Below are 19,558 nucleotides of genomic sequence, written 5' to 3' on the forward strand. Positions count from 1 at the left end.
AGTCTGGGGAACACAGCGAGACTCCATCTCAATAAAAAATAAATAAATAAATAAATAAATAAATAAATAAACAAATAAATAAATAAAGCACTAGTGAAGTGCTAGGAAATGAAGAGCATTGTGAGCTGCTGGTGTGAATATAAATTGGTACCTTTTGTAGGGTAATTTAGAAGTGTCTAGTAAAATTGAGTATGTGTGTAACCTATGATCTAGTTCCAATTCTTAGGAGTATATTACAAAAATAATTCTGCAAAGGATATGTAAAATGACATACTCAAAGCTATTCATTGCAGCAAAAAATTAGGAAAAGTATCTTCTATGATAAATATATTGTGAGATGTACATATAGTAAATGTAGATACAAAGAATGAACTGAGTCACCATATATTGTTTTAAATTCCAACTCATATAAAAGCAGAATAGAATTTAATAACAAATGTTTGGTAAGAAGGAAAAGTAAAAGAAGCAGAGTGAGATGTACACTACAATATTGTTCTGAAATGTAAAATATGCAAAATAATCTAATGTATTGATCATGGATACATAAATAAAGAAAATAAAGGAATAAAAGATAGATTCAAAGACACACACTAAATAAATGAGTCGACGCCTATGGGGGGTGATAAAGAGAATTAGGTGGCTGGGCGCAGTGGCTCACACCTGTAATCCCAGCACTTCGGGAGGCCGAGGTAGGTGGATCACTTGGGGTCAGGAGTTTAAGACCAACCTGGCCAACATGGTGAAACCATATCTCTACCAAAAATACAAAAATTAGCTGGGCATGGTGACACACACTTATAATCTCAGCTACTTGGTGGGCTGAGGCAGAAGAATCGCTTGAATCTGGGAGGCAGAGCTTGCTGTGAGCTGAGATGGCTCCATTGCACTCCAGTTTGGGCGACAGAGCAAGACTCCATCTAAAATAAAATAAATAAATAAAAATAAGGAGAATAAGGTTAGGTATGGGAAAAGAGGATGCAACAAAAAGGGATACATGAAACAATTATTTAGTGTGCCACCAAAAAAAAAAAAAAAACAATAAAACACTGAGGCTACTCAGGAGTCTGTAGCAGGAAGATCACTTGAGCCCAGGAGTTTGAGGCTGCAGTGAGCTAGGAAAGCACCACTGCACTCCAGCCTGGACAACAGAGTGAAATACCATCTCTGAAAAAAAAAAGGGGGGGGAATAAAACCATTTTTATTTTACCTAAAATAAATTGCATTTAAAAATATATATATATAGCTTAAATTTTATAAAGAATTAAAACAAATTTTAAATAGGCCCAGGATATGAACAGGAAATTCACAAAAGAAAAACAAATATCTAATAAGTACATGAAATTATCAACAACCTCAAATAATAGGAAAAATTCTAATTAAAGAAAAATTTGGTATTTCCTTTTGCCCATCAAACTGGCAAAAAAATATGATGATATTCATTGTTATAAAGGGTAGGAGAAATGTAGACTCCTACATGTGGTTGGAAATAGTGTGGATTGATAAAGCCTTACTGGAGGGGAACTGGAAGTATCTATCAAAATGTAAAATGTACATTCTCTTTAATCCAGCAGTTTTATTTCTAGGAATCTACCTTCACAAAATGCTCATATAGGCCAGGCACGGTGGCTCACACCTGTAAACCCAGCACTTTGGGAGGCCGAGGCCAGCAGATCACTTGAGGTCAGGAGTTCAAGACCAGCCTAGCCAACATGGTGAAACCAACGCCTCTACTAAAAATACAAAAACTAGCTGGGTGTCGTGGCACGTGCCTGTAATCCCAGCTACTCGGAAGACTGAGGCAGGAGAATGGTTTGAACCCAGGAAACAGAGGTTGCACTGAGCCAAGATTGCGCCACTGCACTCCAGCCTGAGTGACAGAGTGAGACTCTGTCTCAAAAAAAAAAAAAAAATGCTCATATAAATGCACAAATATGTGCATGGGATCATGTGCACTGCAGCATTGTTAATAATGAAAGATTGAAGCCATCAGCAGGAGGAAAGCTCAATGAATTATATACATATGTCCTATGCAGAAGTCTAAAAAGTGAAGCTAGGGCCGGGTGTGGTGGCTCATGCCTGTAATCCCAGCACTTTGGGAGGCCGAGGTGGGTGAATCACCTGAGGTCAGGCATTTGAGACTAGCCTGGCCAAGATGGTGAAACCCCACCTCTACTAAAAATACAAAAATTAGCCAGGCGTGATGGCGCACGCCTGTAATCCCAGCTACTCGGGAGGCTGAGGCAAGAGAATTGCTTGAACCTGGGAGGCGGAGGTTGCAGTAAGCTGAGATTGGGCCACTGCACTCCAGCCTGAGTGACAGAAGGAGACTCTGTCTCAAAACCAAAAACAAAGAAACAAACAAACAAAAAAAGAAAACATGTTCAGAGATTTGAAGTAACTCACCCCAGGTCACACTGAAACCCATGTGCTAGTAGATAGGTGATTTCAGTAAACTTCAATGTGGTGAGTGCAATGATAGAAAGACCAGGGAGCACACGAGGAGCCAAGCTGGGGCTATAGGAGAGACACACCAAGTTAGGGTACTTTTCTGAAGGTGAGGACATCTGCATTGCCTTGAAGGATGAATAGGACTCGTATAGGTGAAGTACAGGAGGAGGAACCATGGGAGCAAAGGCACAGCAGTCAGGAGTAATACAGACTGTGCCAGAGAGCTTTGAGTGCCTTCGAATTGTTAGAGCAAAAAGTACAAAGGACCGAATGACCAATGGGGCTGGACAAACTGGCAGGAGCCGCACTGTGAAGGGACTTTCATACCATGTTGAAGAACTTGGGTTTTATCCTGGGGAAATAATGGGGAATCATTAAAAGGCTAGTGTAGAAGTGTCCTGGTTCAGTTTGCATTTTGGGTAGCTAAGTCTGAGGGCAGCCTGAAGGGTGGACCTACGGGGAGGAAGCCAAAAGGCAGGGAGACTAGCTAGGCCACTGCAATAGCCCAGGTGAAGAAAAGCATTGGTAGAACTGGTAGAAAAACAGAAGTAATGTTTACGAGGTAAAATGAATAGCTACTGATGATGGATTGGAGGTGAGACTAGAGGGAAAAACGTGTAGCAATAGTCAGGGCAACTGAATGCTGATGGTACTATGTTTTGCCGTAGGAATACCAGGAGAGGAGGAGGGTTGAAGAGGGGAGAAGATAAGGTGGCCAGTTTGCAACATGTGGAGTTGGACATTCCTGGGAGACATCCTAGTAAAGAGGTACAATTTTTCAGCTACAAACCCAGAAAGCCAACTTCCTTCTGGGCAGCTCTACGGGAAGGCTCCTGGTGGGCTCTCATTCAGTTTGTCGTTATTACACCACCTTACTGCCACCATCTCCACCACAATTCTCCACAACGTTCCTCTTCCTACGTGTGCTACTTTGGAAAGTAGCACTACTGTGCACCCAGGCTCCCAGGCCAGAAACCTGGGAGTTCTCCTCTAGCCTGCCACATTTAATGAATCATGACATCCTGTTGAATCTACCATTTAAATAGCTTCCTAAATCTGTCCTCCCTTCCCCATTCCTACAGCCACTACCTAAATACAGACCCTCATCTTCTTACAGCTGACTTTGCGATAGCCTCCTAAAACTGTTCCCTGCACAGAGCTTACCTTTACGCAGCTATGTTCGGAAATGTCCTAAAAGTGGCCAGGCGTGGTGGCTCTCACCTGTAATCCCAGCACTTTGGGAGGCAGAGGCAGGCAGATCATTTGAGGTCAGGAGATGGAGACCAGCCAGGCCCAACAGGGTGAAACCCCGTCTCTACCGAAGTACAAAAAATTAGCCGGGCTTGGTGGTGCCCGCCTGTTCTCCCAGCTACTTGGGAGGCTGAGGCAGGGGAATTGCTTGAACCTGGGAGACAGTGATTGCAGTGAGCCAAGATCACGCCACTGTACTTCAGCCTGGCGACAGAGCAAGACTCCATCTCAAAAAATAAATAAATAAATAATTAGCTGAGTGTGGTGGTGCACACCTATAATCCCAGCTACTTAGGAGGCTGAGGCAGGAGAATGACTTGAACCCAGAGGCAGAGGTTGCAGTGAACAGAGATCGCACCACTGCACTCCAGCCTGGGTGACAGAGCAAGACTCTGTCTTAAAAAAAAAAGAAAGAAAGAAAGAAAGAAATGTTCTGAAAGTGATATTTTTAAAATGTACATCTGATGATGGTGTTTATCTACCCCACTAGAGAATGTTCATTGGTTTCCCATCACTGTGTGGCCAAGCACACACTCCCTATTATGCTTCTCCTGACCTGGCCCCTGCTTACCTCTCCAGACCATTCTGTCACTTTCCTGTCCCACCAGCCCCTTGCACTTAATGTCCCAACAATACCACACTGCTTATAGTGTGCTCTTGCTCACCAGAGCTTCTCAGGGTTCCATGCCTTCATACCTACAGTGCCTTTACATTTTAGGTGGGGTTCCCTGGGAAGTGGATTCCTGAACTCTGAGATCGTATACAGGACAGTGCCAGCAGAAGAGTTCTTGAGAACACCTGTGAGGTGTGAGGGAAGCTGCAATAAGCCGAGAGAGAAACTGAAAAGCAACGCAGTGGCAACAGAGGCTTCTGTCCATCCCATGGGGGCTCTCAAGCTGGGATAACTTTGTAACCCCACATCAACCAGTCATTGCCCTAGGGAAAGAGCGACACCTCAGGCAAGGTGGCTTTCTTCCTCCAAAGGCAATTCCTGGAGAGGGACTCAGCTGTAAGTCAACACTTCCACAGCTGGAGAAGTGAGTGGCTTGTCCAGTGAAGGAGGAAATCTGCAAGGAGGGTCTTGGCAGCACACCACAGAATTCACTGTACGCATCTCATGGTCTTCAAAACCCAGCTCAGAGTTTAGCGGCTGCCTTCCTCACCAATACCCTCTCTCAGGTAATCACTCGCTTCCTTGCACTACTTCTATTCCTTGCAGATGCCTCTCACTGTTGGGAAATTGATATGTTTACATGCCTGTCTCCCACACTCCCTCCCAAGTAGATGGTGGGGAGGGCCTGATCCTGTAGTTCAGAATCCAGAACAGTACCTGGTATACATTGGCTATTCCATAAAGGCATGTTGCACTGAACAAATTGAAATCAACCAATGAAAGAGGTAGCACAAGCTTATAAAAGAAGGAGGCTGGAGTTTAATGCTAGAAAGGATAAAAGGGAAGTAGACAGTAGAGATTCTCACTTGGGAACCACACTGGAGGCCCTGCTTGGGAGGCCCAAGAGTCCCAGGTTAGAGCAAATCAAGGCTCTGAGCTTGGGATGTCCAAAGAGGGGCAGGAGCCAGAACAAAACCTGTAACCTATAAATAGCCATAGGTTATAGCTCATGGAGCTGGGAGACAAAGGTAAAACTTCAAGGGGAGAACGGGCTTCTAGGAAAGAGGAAATTGGACAGCTTCCTGTCCTCGCTTCATACCTGCCAGCTGTCACTCAGACTCCTACATTAAAAAGAGCACACACACACAAAAGTACACAGATATAGACGTGTTCAAAAACCATAGAATCAGGTAAGCATGCCCAGATACAGAACACACACATGACACAGACACACAATAAATGAAACAAGCACAGACCAGAAAAAAATCAATCTGAAAATTATAGGCCATAATATTTGTAAATGAACCACCTATGAATTCTAAACTCTATTTATCCCTAGTAAGCCCTCAAGCCTCCTTCACCTTCCAGAAATCTCTGACAAATAGAAAATTCCAGATTGCAGAATTGCATTTCCTTCGTCCTTTGTCCCCAATCGGGTCATTTCTTCTCTTTTTCAGGCTCTCAGCAGCTCCTAGCTGGGGGGATAGGGAAGAGGGAAAACGTTTCTGCTAGTAGCCAGCAGGGGACAGTGTTCAACAAGCAATAATCAAATCAGCCTTCAACTTGCTGAAGGGAGGGAATGGAGGAGGAGGGAACCAGAAAAGGGTCCTCAGACTAACACATTGCTCTGATCACACCCTCGACCCATGTCTCCCTTTCTTTTTCTGCTTTTTCAGCCCCCTTCTTCTCCTCAGCTGCAGTTTCTCCATCCTTCGTTTAGTAGATCTCATGGATTGTCCATTTGCTCAGAGAAGACCAAGCTCAGGAATTTCCCCCTCAGGGAGAGGCATCCCCCATAGCCTCTTGTCCCTTTCCATTCTGTCTTGGTTCCCAAGGTGGTCAGAACTTAGGAGTTTTCATCTGGACTCCTGACCAATGCTCAGGAACCCACATGAGGGGCTCAATTCCAGGACCACCTCTCAGGGCATGCTTGCATCCTGGTGCACAGCTGGTCTAGTAGAAGTGGGGTGGGGTGTCAGGCCCCTGCACTGCCCTTAGCCTGGTGCTTTGTATAGTGCACAAACTGCATAACAGTATAGTTGACCCTGCTACTTACTGCCCCTGAGATAGCATCTGATGAGCGTTTCCGGTGCTGAACACTTTCACGATGATCTCATTTAATCCTCATCACACCCCGGTGGGTCTTGTTGTCTTTCCTGCTTTCCATATGAAAAAGTTGTCACTCAGGGAGGGCATGCGGTTTGCTCACTGTGGCACAAAGGGGAAAGGTGGAGACAGAGCAGGGACATGGGTCCTCTGGCTGCCGGGAGTGGGCTTTCTCCCCTCTAGCACAGTGTTGCTGCGCTGCCACCACCGCCTCCCTTCTTCCACTCCCTCTCAGCCTTTCAGGCTCATCTCTGCTTGCTCCCTTCTCCTCCCTGCGCTGACATCCCAACACTGTGAGCCTCTTTCTTCTGCCCATAATCCTCATCCAATGAGAGGTCAAAAGCTCAGGAAAGAACACAAGAAAAAAGCAGAAAGATAAAGGAACTGGGTGGTAGAAAGGGCTTTCCAGAAAGAGGAAGAAGCAAAGGCAAAGAAGGCAGGGCCTGCACTGGGGGTGGAGAGGGAAGGGAGGTGGGTGGAATGAGGGAGCAGAGCACCCTCCACACTGTGCCCAGACTTGGGAAAGGGCACAGACAGGGCCTCCATTGTGTGGGCACAAAGAGGCCATATGCCTGGCAGCCTATGACAGTGTGTGTGCGTATGCGTGTGTGTGTGTGTGTGTGTGCGCGCGAGATATCTTAGGCACCCCCCACTCCCAGCCCCTGGGGCCTTGCCTTCTGCTCTGTCACTGGTGGTGGGGTTTGCTGAGTTACAGGACGGCATTGATGAAGACAAGACTGGAGGGTCAGGCACCTGTGGTCACTAGGGCTGGAAGAGGGCAGGGACAGCTGGGGGAGCTATGGCCATGCATGGGATACTTGGCAAGGGGAGGAGAAAAGCAGGGGTGAAGTGCAACAGTCCCATTCTGGGGTCCTCCAAACTGCCCCTCCCCCACCCTACCTCCCACTAGTTGGGTTTAGAGGGATGTGGAATGAGGGATGCAGAGCAGATCCTCTTCTAACAATCCCTTTTCTCCATCCTCCCTATTTGCTAGCCCCAAAGCTTTCACTTTCTCCTCAGCCCAGGGACTTCCATCTCCCTGCCCTCTCCCTCCTCCCCCAGTGCCTGGACCCCTGCTCCCTCCTCCTCCCACTCTCCACCTCCTTCTCCTGTCCTGCCCAGAGGAGAAGAGCAAGAAGAGAGACAGCGGCAGCGAGGCCAATTGATTATCTGAAGAAATTCGGAGCTAGCAGTAGAACAGCTGCAGCTTCCCCCTCTCACCACCCCCAGGTCCTCAGGGATCCCTGAGGGGAGGGGCCCCCTAGCCCCTTCTGCTCTCCAGCCCAGGCAAAGAGACAAGAGAGGGAGGCAGGGAGCCCAGAGGACTGTGGCTGCTGAGCACAGAGAAGCACAAAGCTCTCAGGGCCAGGAATGGAAGACTTGGCTTCTAATCCCAGGCTATCATCATGGGTGAGTCACGTCACCTGTCTGGACAGTAGTTCACCTGCCTTTGAAATAAAGTTGTTGGATTCAGTGATTTCTGTGTTCCTGTCCATCTCTGGCCCTTTGGAGTCCTGAAGTTCTCCCTGATCTCAGTTCAGCCCCCTCTTTTGCCAGGCTCTGGGCAGAGCACATGTCATTTAACTCACATGGGAAGGGGAAGATGTCAAGTCCTCCTGTATGGAAGCTCCTCCCTAAGTCTAACTCAAGCCCCTCGTGCTGCTTATGTCATTCTTTGTTTGTCGAAGATGAAAACCCATAGCCAGGCACGGTGGCTCATGCCTGTAATCCCAGAATTTTAGGAGGCCAAGGCAGCAGGATCACTTCAGGCCAGGAGTTTGAGACCCACCTGACCAACATGGCGAAACCCCATCTCTACTAAAAACACAAAAATTAGCTGGTCATGACAGCGGGTGCCTGTAGTCCCAGCTACTCAGAAGGCTGAGCCATGAGAATGGCTTGAATCTGGAGGTGGAGGTTGCAGTGGGCCAAGATCCCGCCACTGCACTCCTGCCTGGGCAACAGAGCAAGACTCTGTCTCAAAAAGATAAAAAGAAAAAAGAAAACCTTCAGGGACTGAAAGTTGTCTCTGCATTTACCTCCTGCTGTTTGCCTTCAGCCTTCTCATATGACCTTAAGTTTGGAGAGGATCTTCTAATGAACCTAGCCAGTGTTCCATCTGAGGCAGCAATGTGCTGTATGATTTCTCTGCGTGTGGTTGATTCTCCACCTTCTCTATTTGGAGTTCTCCTCTTGAGGCAGTCAGTGCCATTGCTGGACAGCTCCAGGTGTTGCAAAATTTTTCTTCCAGTTAAAATCTGCTTTCCTCTAACTTCTACTCACTGGTTTTGTTCTGCCTGCTGGGGCCCCACAGAATATCCATTTTTGATTCTTCTTTCAATATTTAAAGATGGGTGTCATATTACCCCCAAGTCTACTCTTATCAAAACACATATCCTCAGTTTTTCAACTATTCCTTCTATAAAGTGGTCTCCAGACCTGTTGGTTTCTTCACCACACAACCCTAAATCCTCTCTAGTTTATCAATGCACCTATGAAAATATGGGGTCCAAAAGAGGGCTAACTGTCAGGCTGGGTCATTTTAGGGAGGCAGAGGGGAGTTGGCAGCATATGGTAGAAAGAAACTGGATTTGGGCCTGAGTTGTGCCCCCAATTAGCTGTGTGGCCTTGGGTAAGACCCTGCCCTTCTCTGAGCTTTAGTGTCCCCATCTATAAATTCATTTGAGAGTCCCTTCAGCACTCTTTTTTTTTTTTTTATCCCTGTCCATATTCTTCTCTGAGTCCCAGGCCTGCCATCTGTTTTCCCCAGTATCCTAAGGCTGGAGAAAACAAAATATGCCAAGAACTGAGATTGCAGGGAATTTTGACCCAGCGTAGAGACAATAAAGGGGAAGGCAATGTCTCAGTTTCATACCATAGCTTTTCCCAGCAGCACGGACCCACAGACACATGTTTAACTTGGGTTCCACTGGAATATTCACCTCCTTCTCAGGCCATAGAGAGCAGGAGCAGAAGCACAACATCAGAGAAGTCAGATAGTGTCACTAAATGAGTGCCAAGAAGGGAGTATCTGGCACCCAGATTTTGGTGGGGAGATCTTGGACCTGTATGTTGTACTATGCCCTGTACCTCTTTTCCCTGTGGCCCCTTCTCTCTGTCTTCATTTGTTCCCCAAACTGAGCTCTCCTGACCCCATCAGAAGAGCCTACGAAGCCTAGGACCCTCAATGCCCACCCTACCATAACCTGCAGGCCAGCTTCCGAACCCAATTGAATGAACCACAACCATACCTGGTGCTAGAACGAGGTCACTTTTATTTTTCTTTTTGTATGAAATTGGGAATGCAACCAGAAGGAATCACACAGAGATATATGACACAGACCCCTGGGGCCTGCTCTTGGGAGTATCAGGAAGAGGCGAGAGTCACAGGGCAGGCTGGGGAGAGAAAAGAGGCAGATGGGACAGGGTGGGATTGTCTAGGGGTGGAGGGAGTCGAGGAAGGACACCCAGGAGCCCCGGAGCTGGGAGAGGAGCACTATCCTGGAGGACTAGAGTGTCAGGACAGGTGGATCTGGGGAAAGGATATGGTGTGGCGAGCAAAGGGCATGCTCACACACACCAGGTGTTGAAGAAGGAGCAAGAAAAGGAAAGGAGTAAGCAGGGAGGAAGCAAGAGAGACCCGGCTAGAGCTGCTGGGAGCCCCTCACTCTACCCCAAAGTGCACAACTCGGCAATAAATAGCAATATTTATAAATAAATAAATAAGTAAATAAATAGATGAATAAATAAATACATAAATAAATAAATATACTTGTAGAGCTAGGAGTTTGGTGCGAGGGAGGAGGGAGCACAGAAATGCAGTGAGTTCATTTCTTCTATGCAGGTTCTAAGGCCCTTCATTCTACTGCTGACCCTGGGCTACAGTGTGCAGGTGGGGATCAGCAACATGGAGTACGGGCGCAGAGTTGGGGGTCTCTTCCCTTGCCAAAGGCAGCTCAAGGAAAGAGAAAAAAAATGTAATAAGTAGGTCCTAAGGCCAGGAGAACTGAGCATTCCCAGAGGGCAACAACTGGGCATCCCCCTTGCGTCAGGGGGAGGAACCAGTGAGGGTGCTGCACATTTTCAGGGTGGGCTGAGATGAGGAAGCAGAAGTGAGATGTGGCCCACTTGTTGCCTGAGCCTTCTGCAAATACTCCAGGCTGTTTGGGATGTCATCCCCTAATCCGGGATCTAGGTTTTTTGTTTTTTTTTTCTCTCTAGTGACACACAGGGAAGGAGAAAATTGGGACAGTGGGAGTCAGAGGGACAGGGAAGTGGCCAAATAGCTCAAAGAGGGCAAGGCACTCACTACCAAGTAAGATCTGAGGTCTGTATGTGCTAAGCCACAGGAACAAGATGGACAGAAACAGGAAGAGTTTTTCCATAATTGCCAGCTACTGAGATTCCCCTCACAGGAGTCAGGGCACCAACTCCTGCCTCCCCAGGGCCCCATCCCTCTGCCAAGCACTGAGAGACTGAGATCTTGGAGGAAGAAGCCCACTCCCCACTCTAACCCCAGTCTTCCTCCCTTGCAGTTCTGACAGCCCATCCCCACCATGGGCAGGAGAAGCTAGAACAGATAGGATACACAGCTGGGGTCTGTGGTCGCTGAAAATTTGGACATAGGGGTGGAAGAGGCAGCATTCCGTGAGGGAGCTTGGGGGCAGACTCCAAGTGCGGCTGGCTTACTAAAGCCAGCAAGGATTCCATACCAACCACACTAGCAAACAATTCTGCACAGCTGGGCCTCAGCAATAAACCCCGGAAGGAACCCAGGAGAATAGCCCTCGAGGTGCCTGGGTCAGTGAAAGAAAGATGCCCTCATGACCAGCCGGTGGGCTCCATGCCTGGGCCCAGGGCCTTTGGGACTCCATGCCAAGGTATAAGGGCTCGGGGAGGAGGATGCGGCCTTTCTAAGCAGTGAGCGGTGGAAAGGGGCCCCAGAGAGGCCCGAGAGGTGGGAGACAGGCCGAGTTCAGATGTCCAGCACGTGGTTCAGGTAGGAGATATAGCAGATGGCCAGGCGCAGGATCTCAATCTTGGAGAGCTTCTTGTCGGGGGGCAGCGTGGGCAGCAGCTTGCGCAGCTCGGCGAAGGCCAGGTTGAAGGCTTCCACGCGGATGCGCTCTCGCGTGGCGTGGGCCGTGCGGTACTTGGCTGTGGCGCGGCGCCGGCGCCGGCGCTCCTCGCGGCTCAGATGCTGCAGGTCTTTCCGGCCAGGCTCTCCCGGCTCTGGGCCTCGGGCCTGGCCCCCTCCCGGGCCCCCAGGCCCGGCACCATCAGGGCCCGCCCCGCCCCCACAGTCACTGAAGCCCGACTCAGTCTCTGAGTGTGTGGGCGGCAGGTCCAGCTCCATGGTGTCTGAGTTTAGCATCATGATGGAAGCCCCCTGCCCTGTGAGATCAGGATCCCCTCCCCACCCCTCCCTCTGGGAGCTTGAAAGCTGGTGGTGGGAGGGGGAGGAAGGGCCTGGGGTCGTGGGGTCTGCCACTGAGCTTTAGAAGTCACTGCCACTTCAGGGTTCCATGGTCAGGGTTCCAGTCTGAAGCCTGAAAAAGAGAAGAGAGAAGTGATAGCAGCGGAGGGAGGAGGGAGTGCTCAGCTCAGAGGTAGGAAAGCAGGTTTGAGATGGGCTGCGAGGGGTAAGGAACTGTGAGTGTGAGGGAAGAACAGCAGAAATGGGTGGGGGTCGGGGTGGGGAGAGGCAGAGAGACAGAGAGGCAGGTGGACAGGGTGAAAGGAAGAGGAGGAGGACGGGTAGTAAGAAGGGAAGAGAAAACGAGTAACAGGAAAGGAAAGAAGTGATGAGAAGGATACACCAGGCAGATTAAAACTGAGCAAGAGGATTGAAGACCTAAAACCATAAAACTCCTAGAAGAAAACACAGGGAGAGACCTTCATGACGTTGGACTCAGCAGTGATTTCTTGGATATGACACCAAAAGCACAGGCAACAAAAAGCAAAAATAGAAAAAACGGGACCACATCAGACTTTAATTTATTGACGAACATAATCAACAGTGAAAAGGCAATCTATGGAATGAGAGAAAATATTTGCAAATTATATATCTGATAAGGGGTTAATATCCAGAACATATAAATAAATCCTACAACTCAACAAAAACAAAAAATCAAATAACCCAATTTAAAAATGGGCAAAGGAGGGATTGGGAGGGGGGTGAAATGAGAAATTACAGAATGGGTACCATGTATGTTATTCAGGCGATGGACATCCTAAGAGCCCTGACTTGACCATTATGCAATCTATGCGTGTAACAAAATTGCACTTGTACCCCACAAATTTATATAAACATTTTTTAAGAAAAAAATGGGCAAAGGACTAGAATACACATTTCTCCAAAGATGTTATACAAATGGCCAACAAGCATATGAAAAAATGTTCAACATCACTAATCATTAAAATGCAAATCAAACCCACTATGAAATATCCCTTCATACCCATTAGGATGGCTACTATAAAAACAAAAACCAAACAAATGAAAAATAAGTCTTAGTGAGGATGTGGAGAAATTGGAACCCATTTATGCCTTGTTGAGATTGTAAAATGATGCAACCACTATGGAAAACAGTATAAATGTTCCTCAAAAAATAAAAAATAGACCTACCATATGCTCCAGGAATCCTACCTTTGGGTATATATACAAACAAAGTAGGGTGTCAAAGAGATATTTGCACACTCATGTTCATAGCAGCACTATTCATCATAGCCAAGAGGTAGAAGCAACCCAAATGTCCATCAATAGACAACAGATAAACAAAATGTAGTATATACATACAGTGGAATATTATTCAGCCCTAAAAAGGAAGTTCTGTCACATGCTACAGCATGAATGAACCTTGAGGATATGATGATAAGTGAAATAAACCCGTAACAACACAAATTCTGTATAGCTCCACTTAAGTAGTCAAATTCATAGAAACGGAAAGTAGAATGGCGGTTGCCAGGGGCTGGAGGGAGGGGGTAAAGGGGAGTTGTTGTTTTGTGGGTATAGAATTATACGTTTGCAGGATGAAAAATTGCTAGAGATCTGTTTCACAACAATATGAATATACTGAACACTACTGAATTGTACACTTAAAAATGGTTAAGATTATAAATTTTATGTTGTTTTTTACCTAAATGAATAAATAAAAGGAGGAAAAAATCTGAGCAAGACTGCAGCCACAGCTCCAAGAGAAGTTAAGCTATGACTCTAGATACTTCCCAGTTGTGAGGGGAGAATACAAGCCTTGGCCCTGTGGTCCCCTCCCTCTCAGGGCCCCTCTCCACCCTTGCTGCCTGGGGTGGAGGAGCGGATAAACACACAGATTGCCCATTGTAGAGTAGACTAGGACATATGGAGCTCTGCACAGCTGCCCCAGCTCTGCACAGCTCCCCTCTTAGTTCCCCAAACCTCCCCAGCAGAACCATTGTAGATATCAGATCCTGTCCACTAAAACCGGGGGAAGATATCTCTTCTCACCACCACCCCACTATGCACAACCAGCCCCTTCCTCCACCTCTGTCCTCGAAATTTTCAGCCCTTGCCATTCCCTGGCCCTTCTGGAGGCTCGGCATGGAAGATTGGGGAAAGGGAACATAATCAACCTTCTACCCCCATACTCTCCCATAGCCCAAGGAAGGTTCAGACATGGCCTGCAGAGGAGGACACAGACAGATTTTTGGGGCTACCCTTATGGGACTCAGCTAAGGTTTGCTTGTCCTAGAACCAGAGGAGATCAGGGCAAGGCAGCACAAACATGGCCTGGGAAAAGCTGGGGAAAGGGCTTTGCTTGTGTGTAGTGTTAAAGGGCAACAGTGGGCCACTCACCATCAGCTCAACTAAGAGTGATTAGAAACAGAAGCACCAAGGTGCCTGCACCGTCACTATCTCCCCTTCCTCCCCAGCCCTGGCTTTCCTGCCTGATAGACACTCTCACAGCGGTTAGGATCCTCCCAAGCCTTGCCCCACCCCACCACACAGAAGATAGGTTCAAGTCAAGCCAACAAACAGCTATGAAGCTCTGGAGGGATGCAAAGTCATCCACATCTGATGACAAGTACACACACAATCTTAACAGGAAACAGAAAGTGGTTAGTGCTGAAATTGAGAACACACTCCATATTCTGGGGTTCAAATGAACTATGGGGGGATGGCAATAGTGTGGGAGGCCCCAAAGTCAGCACCTCCCAGTACATGTTTAGTGCCCCCAACTGCCCATCCCCATGCTGGGGTTGGGAGCAGCAGTTCAGCTGCAGGGTTCCCAACACATTTATCACATCTATCACAGGCTAATTTTCTCTGCCCGGTCCCTGTGTTCCTTCATCCCTCATGACTTTGCCATGACCTTCCTTCCCCTCTCTGTGCTCCCCATCTGGCCCCAGTCTCATCTCCACCTGGCCCCACTGTCCTCCCCAGTTCCAGTCCCGGCAGCAGCTTCTATTTACCCATCAAGTCCTCACCCCCAAATCCACTTCTGGTCTCAAAGTTCCAGGGTCCAAGGATCAGGGGAGCAGCAATTCCAAGCCTGCAGGACAGGACTTCCCACCCCACTTCTGCCAGCCCTAACCCGACTGAGGATAGATAGGCACAAAGAGTCGAAGGGGAGGAGTGGAGAAGAGGGACATGCGGAGACAGGGAGAGACACAGCGCACAAGGGAGAGAACTAGAGCGAGGCTCTAGGAAGGGGCTTGAGCCAGAGAAAGGGAGGGACACGCCCATCCCTCCCCACCCATGGTTTTCCCCTTTACCTAGAAGGACCCTGTCAGGGGATCCAAGCCGGCAGGACAAGGGGCAGCGTTGACAGCCCCCGTCTCCTCTGGGTGCTCAGGGTTCATCCGTCTGCAAAGTTAGTGACCAGCTTTCTAGACTCTCAGGGGCAGTGTGGCATGGCTGTACAGGCTCCAGGGCAGGTAAGAGGGGTACACATTGTGGGGGTGTAGGGCCCAGGTGGAAGTGGTGGGCTTGGCCAGGTAATGGGGCCAGCCACACTCACACACACACCCTCAGACACATACACACCTGAGCTGGCCCAGCCCTATGTATATATATGGAGATACACACACACACCCCCAGCTCTCCATTGGCTGGCCCAGGCCCACCCCCACCTCATCAATATTAAACAGCCAGGCCAGGCAGCCATTGGCAGAGGGATCTGGGAACCCCCCGGGAGCTGGGGGCGGGGGCTGGCCCTGGAGGGGGCGGGGAGTGGGGGAGCAGGGACATCTGTTCTCCATGCATATTTCATAAGCAAGAAATGGAGAACTAGGGAAGGGGTGGGGCTGGGGCGAGAGCCAGGGCAGGACCACAGATGAACCCCCTCAGTCTCCCACACCAGAGGCAGCAGGGCAGAGGCTCCCAGCAAGCTATGGTTAAGTGCCATGGCCCCATTCTGAGTCCCAGCGTGACTTGGACAGCCCCTTCCTGGTGTCTCTTTTTTCCTGAGAGGAAGACTCTTCAAGGTACTAACAGGGAAACCGAGAAAAGAGCAAGCGGACAGCACTAAAATGCAGAAGAGGACCCTAGGATCCTGGCCCTCAAGCTCTTATCCTTCATAAAGCTGGTACCCACTACTTGCCAGGCTGCCTGTAGCAACTGTTCAGGCCCCTACCCTCATCACCCTGGGACTCAATCACTCCCATGCCCTCTTACCCTACCCTCTATCTTCCTACCTAACCCATCACCAAGGGGAGGAGCAGGATCAAATTTGGGACACAGACCCCACAGGGAGTTTTTCTAGGCTGGCCAGCCCAACCTGACCCACTGGGAATTAGAGGGCTCTTAGGAAGAAAGAGGTAAGGGCTAAAAGGAGAGGAGTGGCGGATTGCCAAGACAGGAAGAACCAGGACTGGAAGGACACTGGGAGAGGAGGGCAGGGCAGCCTAGGCAGGCTCTGAGTGTGTTTTGAGGGCATCAAATCAGCAATAAGAAAACCAGATACAAAATTATATGCAAATGGGCACTGATTAAGTTCCCATCAATAGTTCAGCAGCCTCCAGCATGTATATGCAAGTGTGTGTGAATGTGAATGTAAGTGTGAGTGTGTGTGTGTATGTGTGTGTTGCTGAGTGGCAGGATTGAGGAGGGGCAGCACAGGGACCAGAGTGCATAGAGAGACAGTGCACAGAGGGTTTCAGTATCTTAAGTTCTCTCCCCACTCAGCTGTTGGATGTCTTCTCTGAACCTTTGAGAGTATTCAAAAGAACCATGGCTGGAGAGGACTCCAGAGGTAGTGTGGTTCAGTGAAAAAGGCTCTGTCAGCTGTGTGACCTTGGACAAATAACGTTTTGAGCCTGGACCTCTTTTCCTGTAAAATGGGGTTGATTATAGCTGCTTCTTAGGTTGCCATGGAAATTAAGGGAGATAATATGTGTAGCGGGCCTACAGCTTAGTAGGAGCACATCTCACCTTCAGGCTGCAGGGACTTGCCATTTCCCTGTTGCTGGTCAACCTTTTCTGGGCTTTCTCCAGGGTGAAGCATTCCCTAAAGGGAGTCCCATAATTCCTCCCCAAGCTCCCCCACCTGCCCCCACCCCTGAGTCTGGGAGGTGCCAACTCCCACCTGGGCAGGCCCAGACAGGTGCCCAGGCGCCAGCAGATGGGCTGAGCTGGAGGGGAAAGGAGGTTTGAGGAGGGGGGCTGGGGGGCAGGGGATCAGGTGGCATCTCAGTTCTTGCATCATCATTGCCATGGTGCTGATTAAAAACCAATCTCCACCTAATGAGCCCCCAGCAACAACAATTCTACCTCCTCCACTCTCCTGCCCTCCACCCCATCCAAGAAATTGGGAGACCAAGAGACTCAGGAGAGAGTGCCATGGGGGAGATGAGAGATACAGAAAGAAGAGGAGATGCACAGAGACAGGGGAAGTGGAGGGAAACGACAAGAAAGACACAGGAAGATACCGAGACTCAGGGAGAGAAAAAAATGAGAAACCAGAGTCACTGGGTAACAGACATGGGCAAGACATAGGGAAATGGGAAGACACAGTTTCATGGGGAAATCGAGACACAAAGGAGGTAAAAAGATTTAAAAAAAAAAAATAATAGAATGGAAACAGAATTGCCAGGTTGCCAAGGCTTTGTGGAAGACTTAGAGACCCAAGCTATGGGAGAGATAGAGACTTGGGGAGAGGCTTTAAAAGAGGATGCTGCAGCCGGGCACAGTGGCTCACGCCTGTAATCTCAGCACTTTGGGAGGCCAAGGCGGGTGGATCACCTAAGGTCAGGAGTTCGAGACCAGCCTGACCAACATGGTGAAACCCTGTCTCTACTGAAAATACAAAAATTAGCTGGGCATGGTGGTGGGCACCTGTAATCCCAGCTACTCGAGAGGCTGAGGCAGGAGAATCGCTTGAACCCGGGAGGCAGAGGTTGCAGTGAGCCGAAATTGTGCCATTGCACTCCAGCCTGGGTGACAAAAGCAAGACTCCGTCAAAAAAAAAAAAAAAAAAAAAAAAAAAGAGGCTGCTAGGGAGACACAGACTTGGATGAATACAGATGTGGAGGAAACAGCTATTCAGCGACAGGGAAATACTGACACCATGAGACAGAGTCCTGAGGGAGGCCCCAAGGCAGGGTGGGGCCACATATGCATGGGGTAAGCAGAGAGCAGACAGTTGTGAGGAAACAAAAAATACCAGAGACAAAGAGAACAAGGTGGGGAAAGGTGATAAACTGAACGATGGAGATGAGGGACTGTTACTGAAACAGGGAGGCCAGATCCCAAAAAGTCAGACATTGAGGAAAACAGAAGCAGAATCTAGAGAGAACCCCGAAGCAGAAAGGAACCTTGAGGATGGCATAGAGAATGCAGGAAGAAGCCAAACCCCTTGCAGGGCTCCCTCCTTTCAGGCCATTTTGCTCAGATACTTAAGCTCTGCAACCTCCACGCACCCCGCCTGAACCCGTCCCAGTTCAAGCTAAGGTTCTATGGGAGAGGAGGGTGAAAGAGTGCTCTGGGGGCTGCTCCTCCTCCTCTGCATCTGGCATCCCAGGATCCTGGACTCTGGGGCGTCGTGCCCCAGTTTTCACTTAGGATTTCAGCTTTTGCTTCCTAGGGGAGTAGCTAAAAAATAACACAATTGTGATAAAGAGGACATAAACGCATGAAATGGTGGGAAGAACTACATCTACTAAATTTGGGGGCAGTTACACGTGGGTCTAAGTCCTGGTGACCTTGGATAAGTCACTTAACCTTGACTGAGTTTTATTTTGTCAGAGTAGTGACACCCAGGTGAAATAATGCATGGGAAAATGCTAGGTGAACTGTATAAAGTGCTCATCCCAACCTCCTATGGTGATTTAAAAGTGGCAAGAAGTTTCATACACACATATATCTGAGGCATTATGATTATGGAGGCTGGGGAGAGTTCTGAGGCCAACCCAGGTTGTCTGGCCTCTGGCCCCAGGGGAAGGGAGAACGCTTGGAGTTGTGTGTGGGTCTTTGCTGCAAGGAGGACAGGAAGACCAGGGCCTGGGGATAAGGTGGATGATTATGGCTTTATAGTTTGTTGTTATTTTACTTTCTTTTTGTTGTTTAAAAATCTCCACTGGCTTTTATTTGCTATAATCCGATAATCAAGCAAAACCTGATACAATAGAATGAGTGTTCCTGCTATTTTACATTTTATAGGCATTCACTTTTTCAGATCATGATTCGCAAATCTTTCCCCATAGCCTGAGAGGTAGATCGTTGGGGGAGGGGAGGGAGGTTGGTGTGTAGGGAAGACACAGGGGCCTGGGCCTGGTCCTTGAGGGCGGGGGAGGGCCTGGAGGAGCTGGGAAGCAGTGGGTTTGGCAGGAGAGGGGGTGACATATGTGGGGAGCCCTGGGGACCCAACCAGGCAGGCGGCTGGCAGGGAGAGCAGACGACATTAACCCTCGCTGTGCCACACTGCCTGACCCTTCCCGGGAGTGGCCTATGGCTAGGGTGTTATTTTGTAACAGTGGCAGTGTTTTGGGTCACAGGAGCAAGACAGGCAGAGCTCGCTCCTCCTGGGCAGAAGCCGTTGTTTCTGGGAAGGGACAGCCTGTCTTGGATGTCTTCTGTCTTAGCTTCTCTCCTTGTGTTTTTCCACATGGTCTCTGTCAGTCTGTCTCTCTGTCTCCACCTCTCTGTGCCTCTGGAAGGTGACAGCG

General features: G+C 48.8%; 1 protein-coding gene across 3 annotated transcripts; it reads right to left on the reverse strand.

Annotated features, from left to right (window-relative positions):
* Positions 1–9,677: 9,677 nt before the first annotated feature.
* NHLH1 (nescient helix-loop-helix 1) lies at positions 9,678–16,919 on the reverse strand. Of its 3 annotated transcripts, none has more exons than XM_032153981.2 (3): positions 16,827–16,919; positions 15,170–15,320; positions 9,678–11,967 (listed from the first exon to the last, which is right to left on the reverse strand). In XM_032153981.2, the coding sequence occupies exon 3, from the start codon at positions 11,793–11,795 to the stop codon at positions 11,394–11,396; it is 402 nt and encodes a 133-aa protein (XP_032009872.1). In that variant the 5' UTR covers positions 11,796–11,967; positions 15,170–15,320; positions 16,827–16,919; the 3' UTR covers positions 9,678–11,393. The 3 variants fall into 3 exon arrangements, with proteins under 3 accessions (XP_032009872.1, XP_058295776.1, XP_058295777.1); XM_058439793.1 differs by having other exon boundaries at positions 15,170–15,260; positions 16,827–16,904; XM_058439794.1 differs by lacking the exon at positions 15,170–15,320 and having other exon boundaries at positions 16,827–16,898.
* Positions 16,920–19,558: the final 2,639 nt, after the last annotated feature.

This window comes from Hylobates moloch, unplaced genomic scaffold (assembly GCF_009828535.3).
Source record: "Hylobates moloch isolate HMO894 unplaced genomic scaffold, HMol_V3 SCAFFOLD_5, whole genome shotgun sequence".
Lineage (NCBI taxonomy): Eukaryota > Metazoa > Chordata > Mammalia > Primates > Hylobatidae > Hylobates > Hylobates moloch.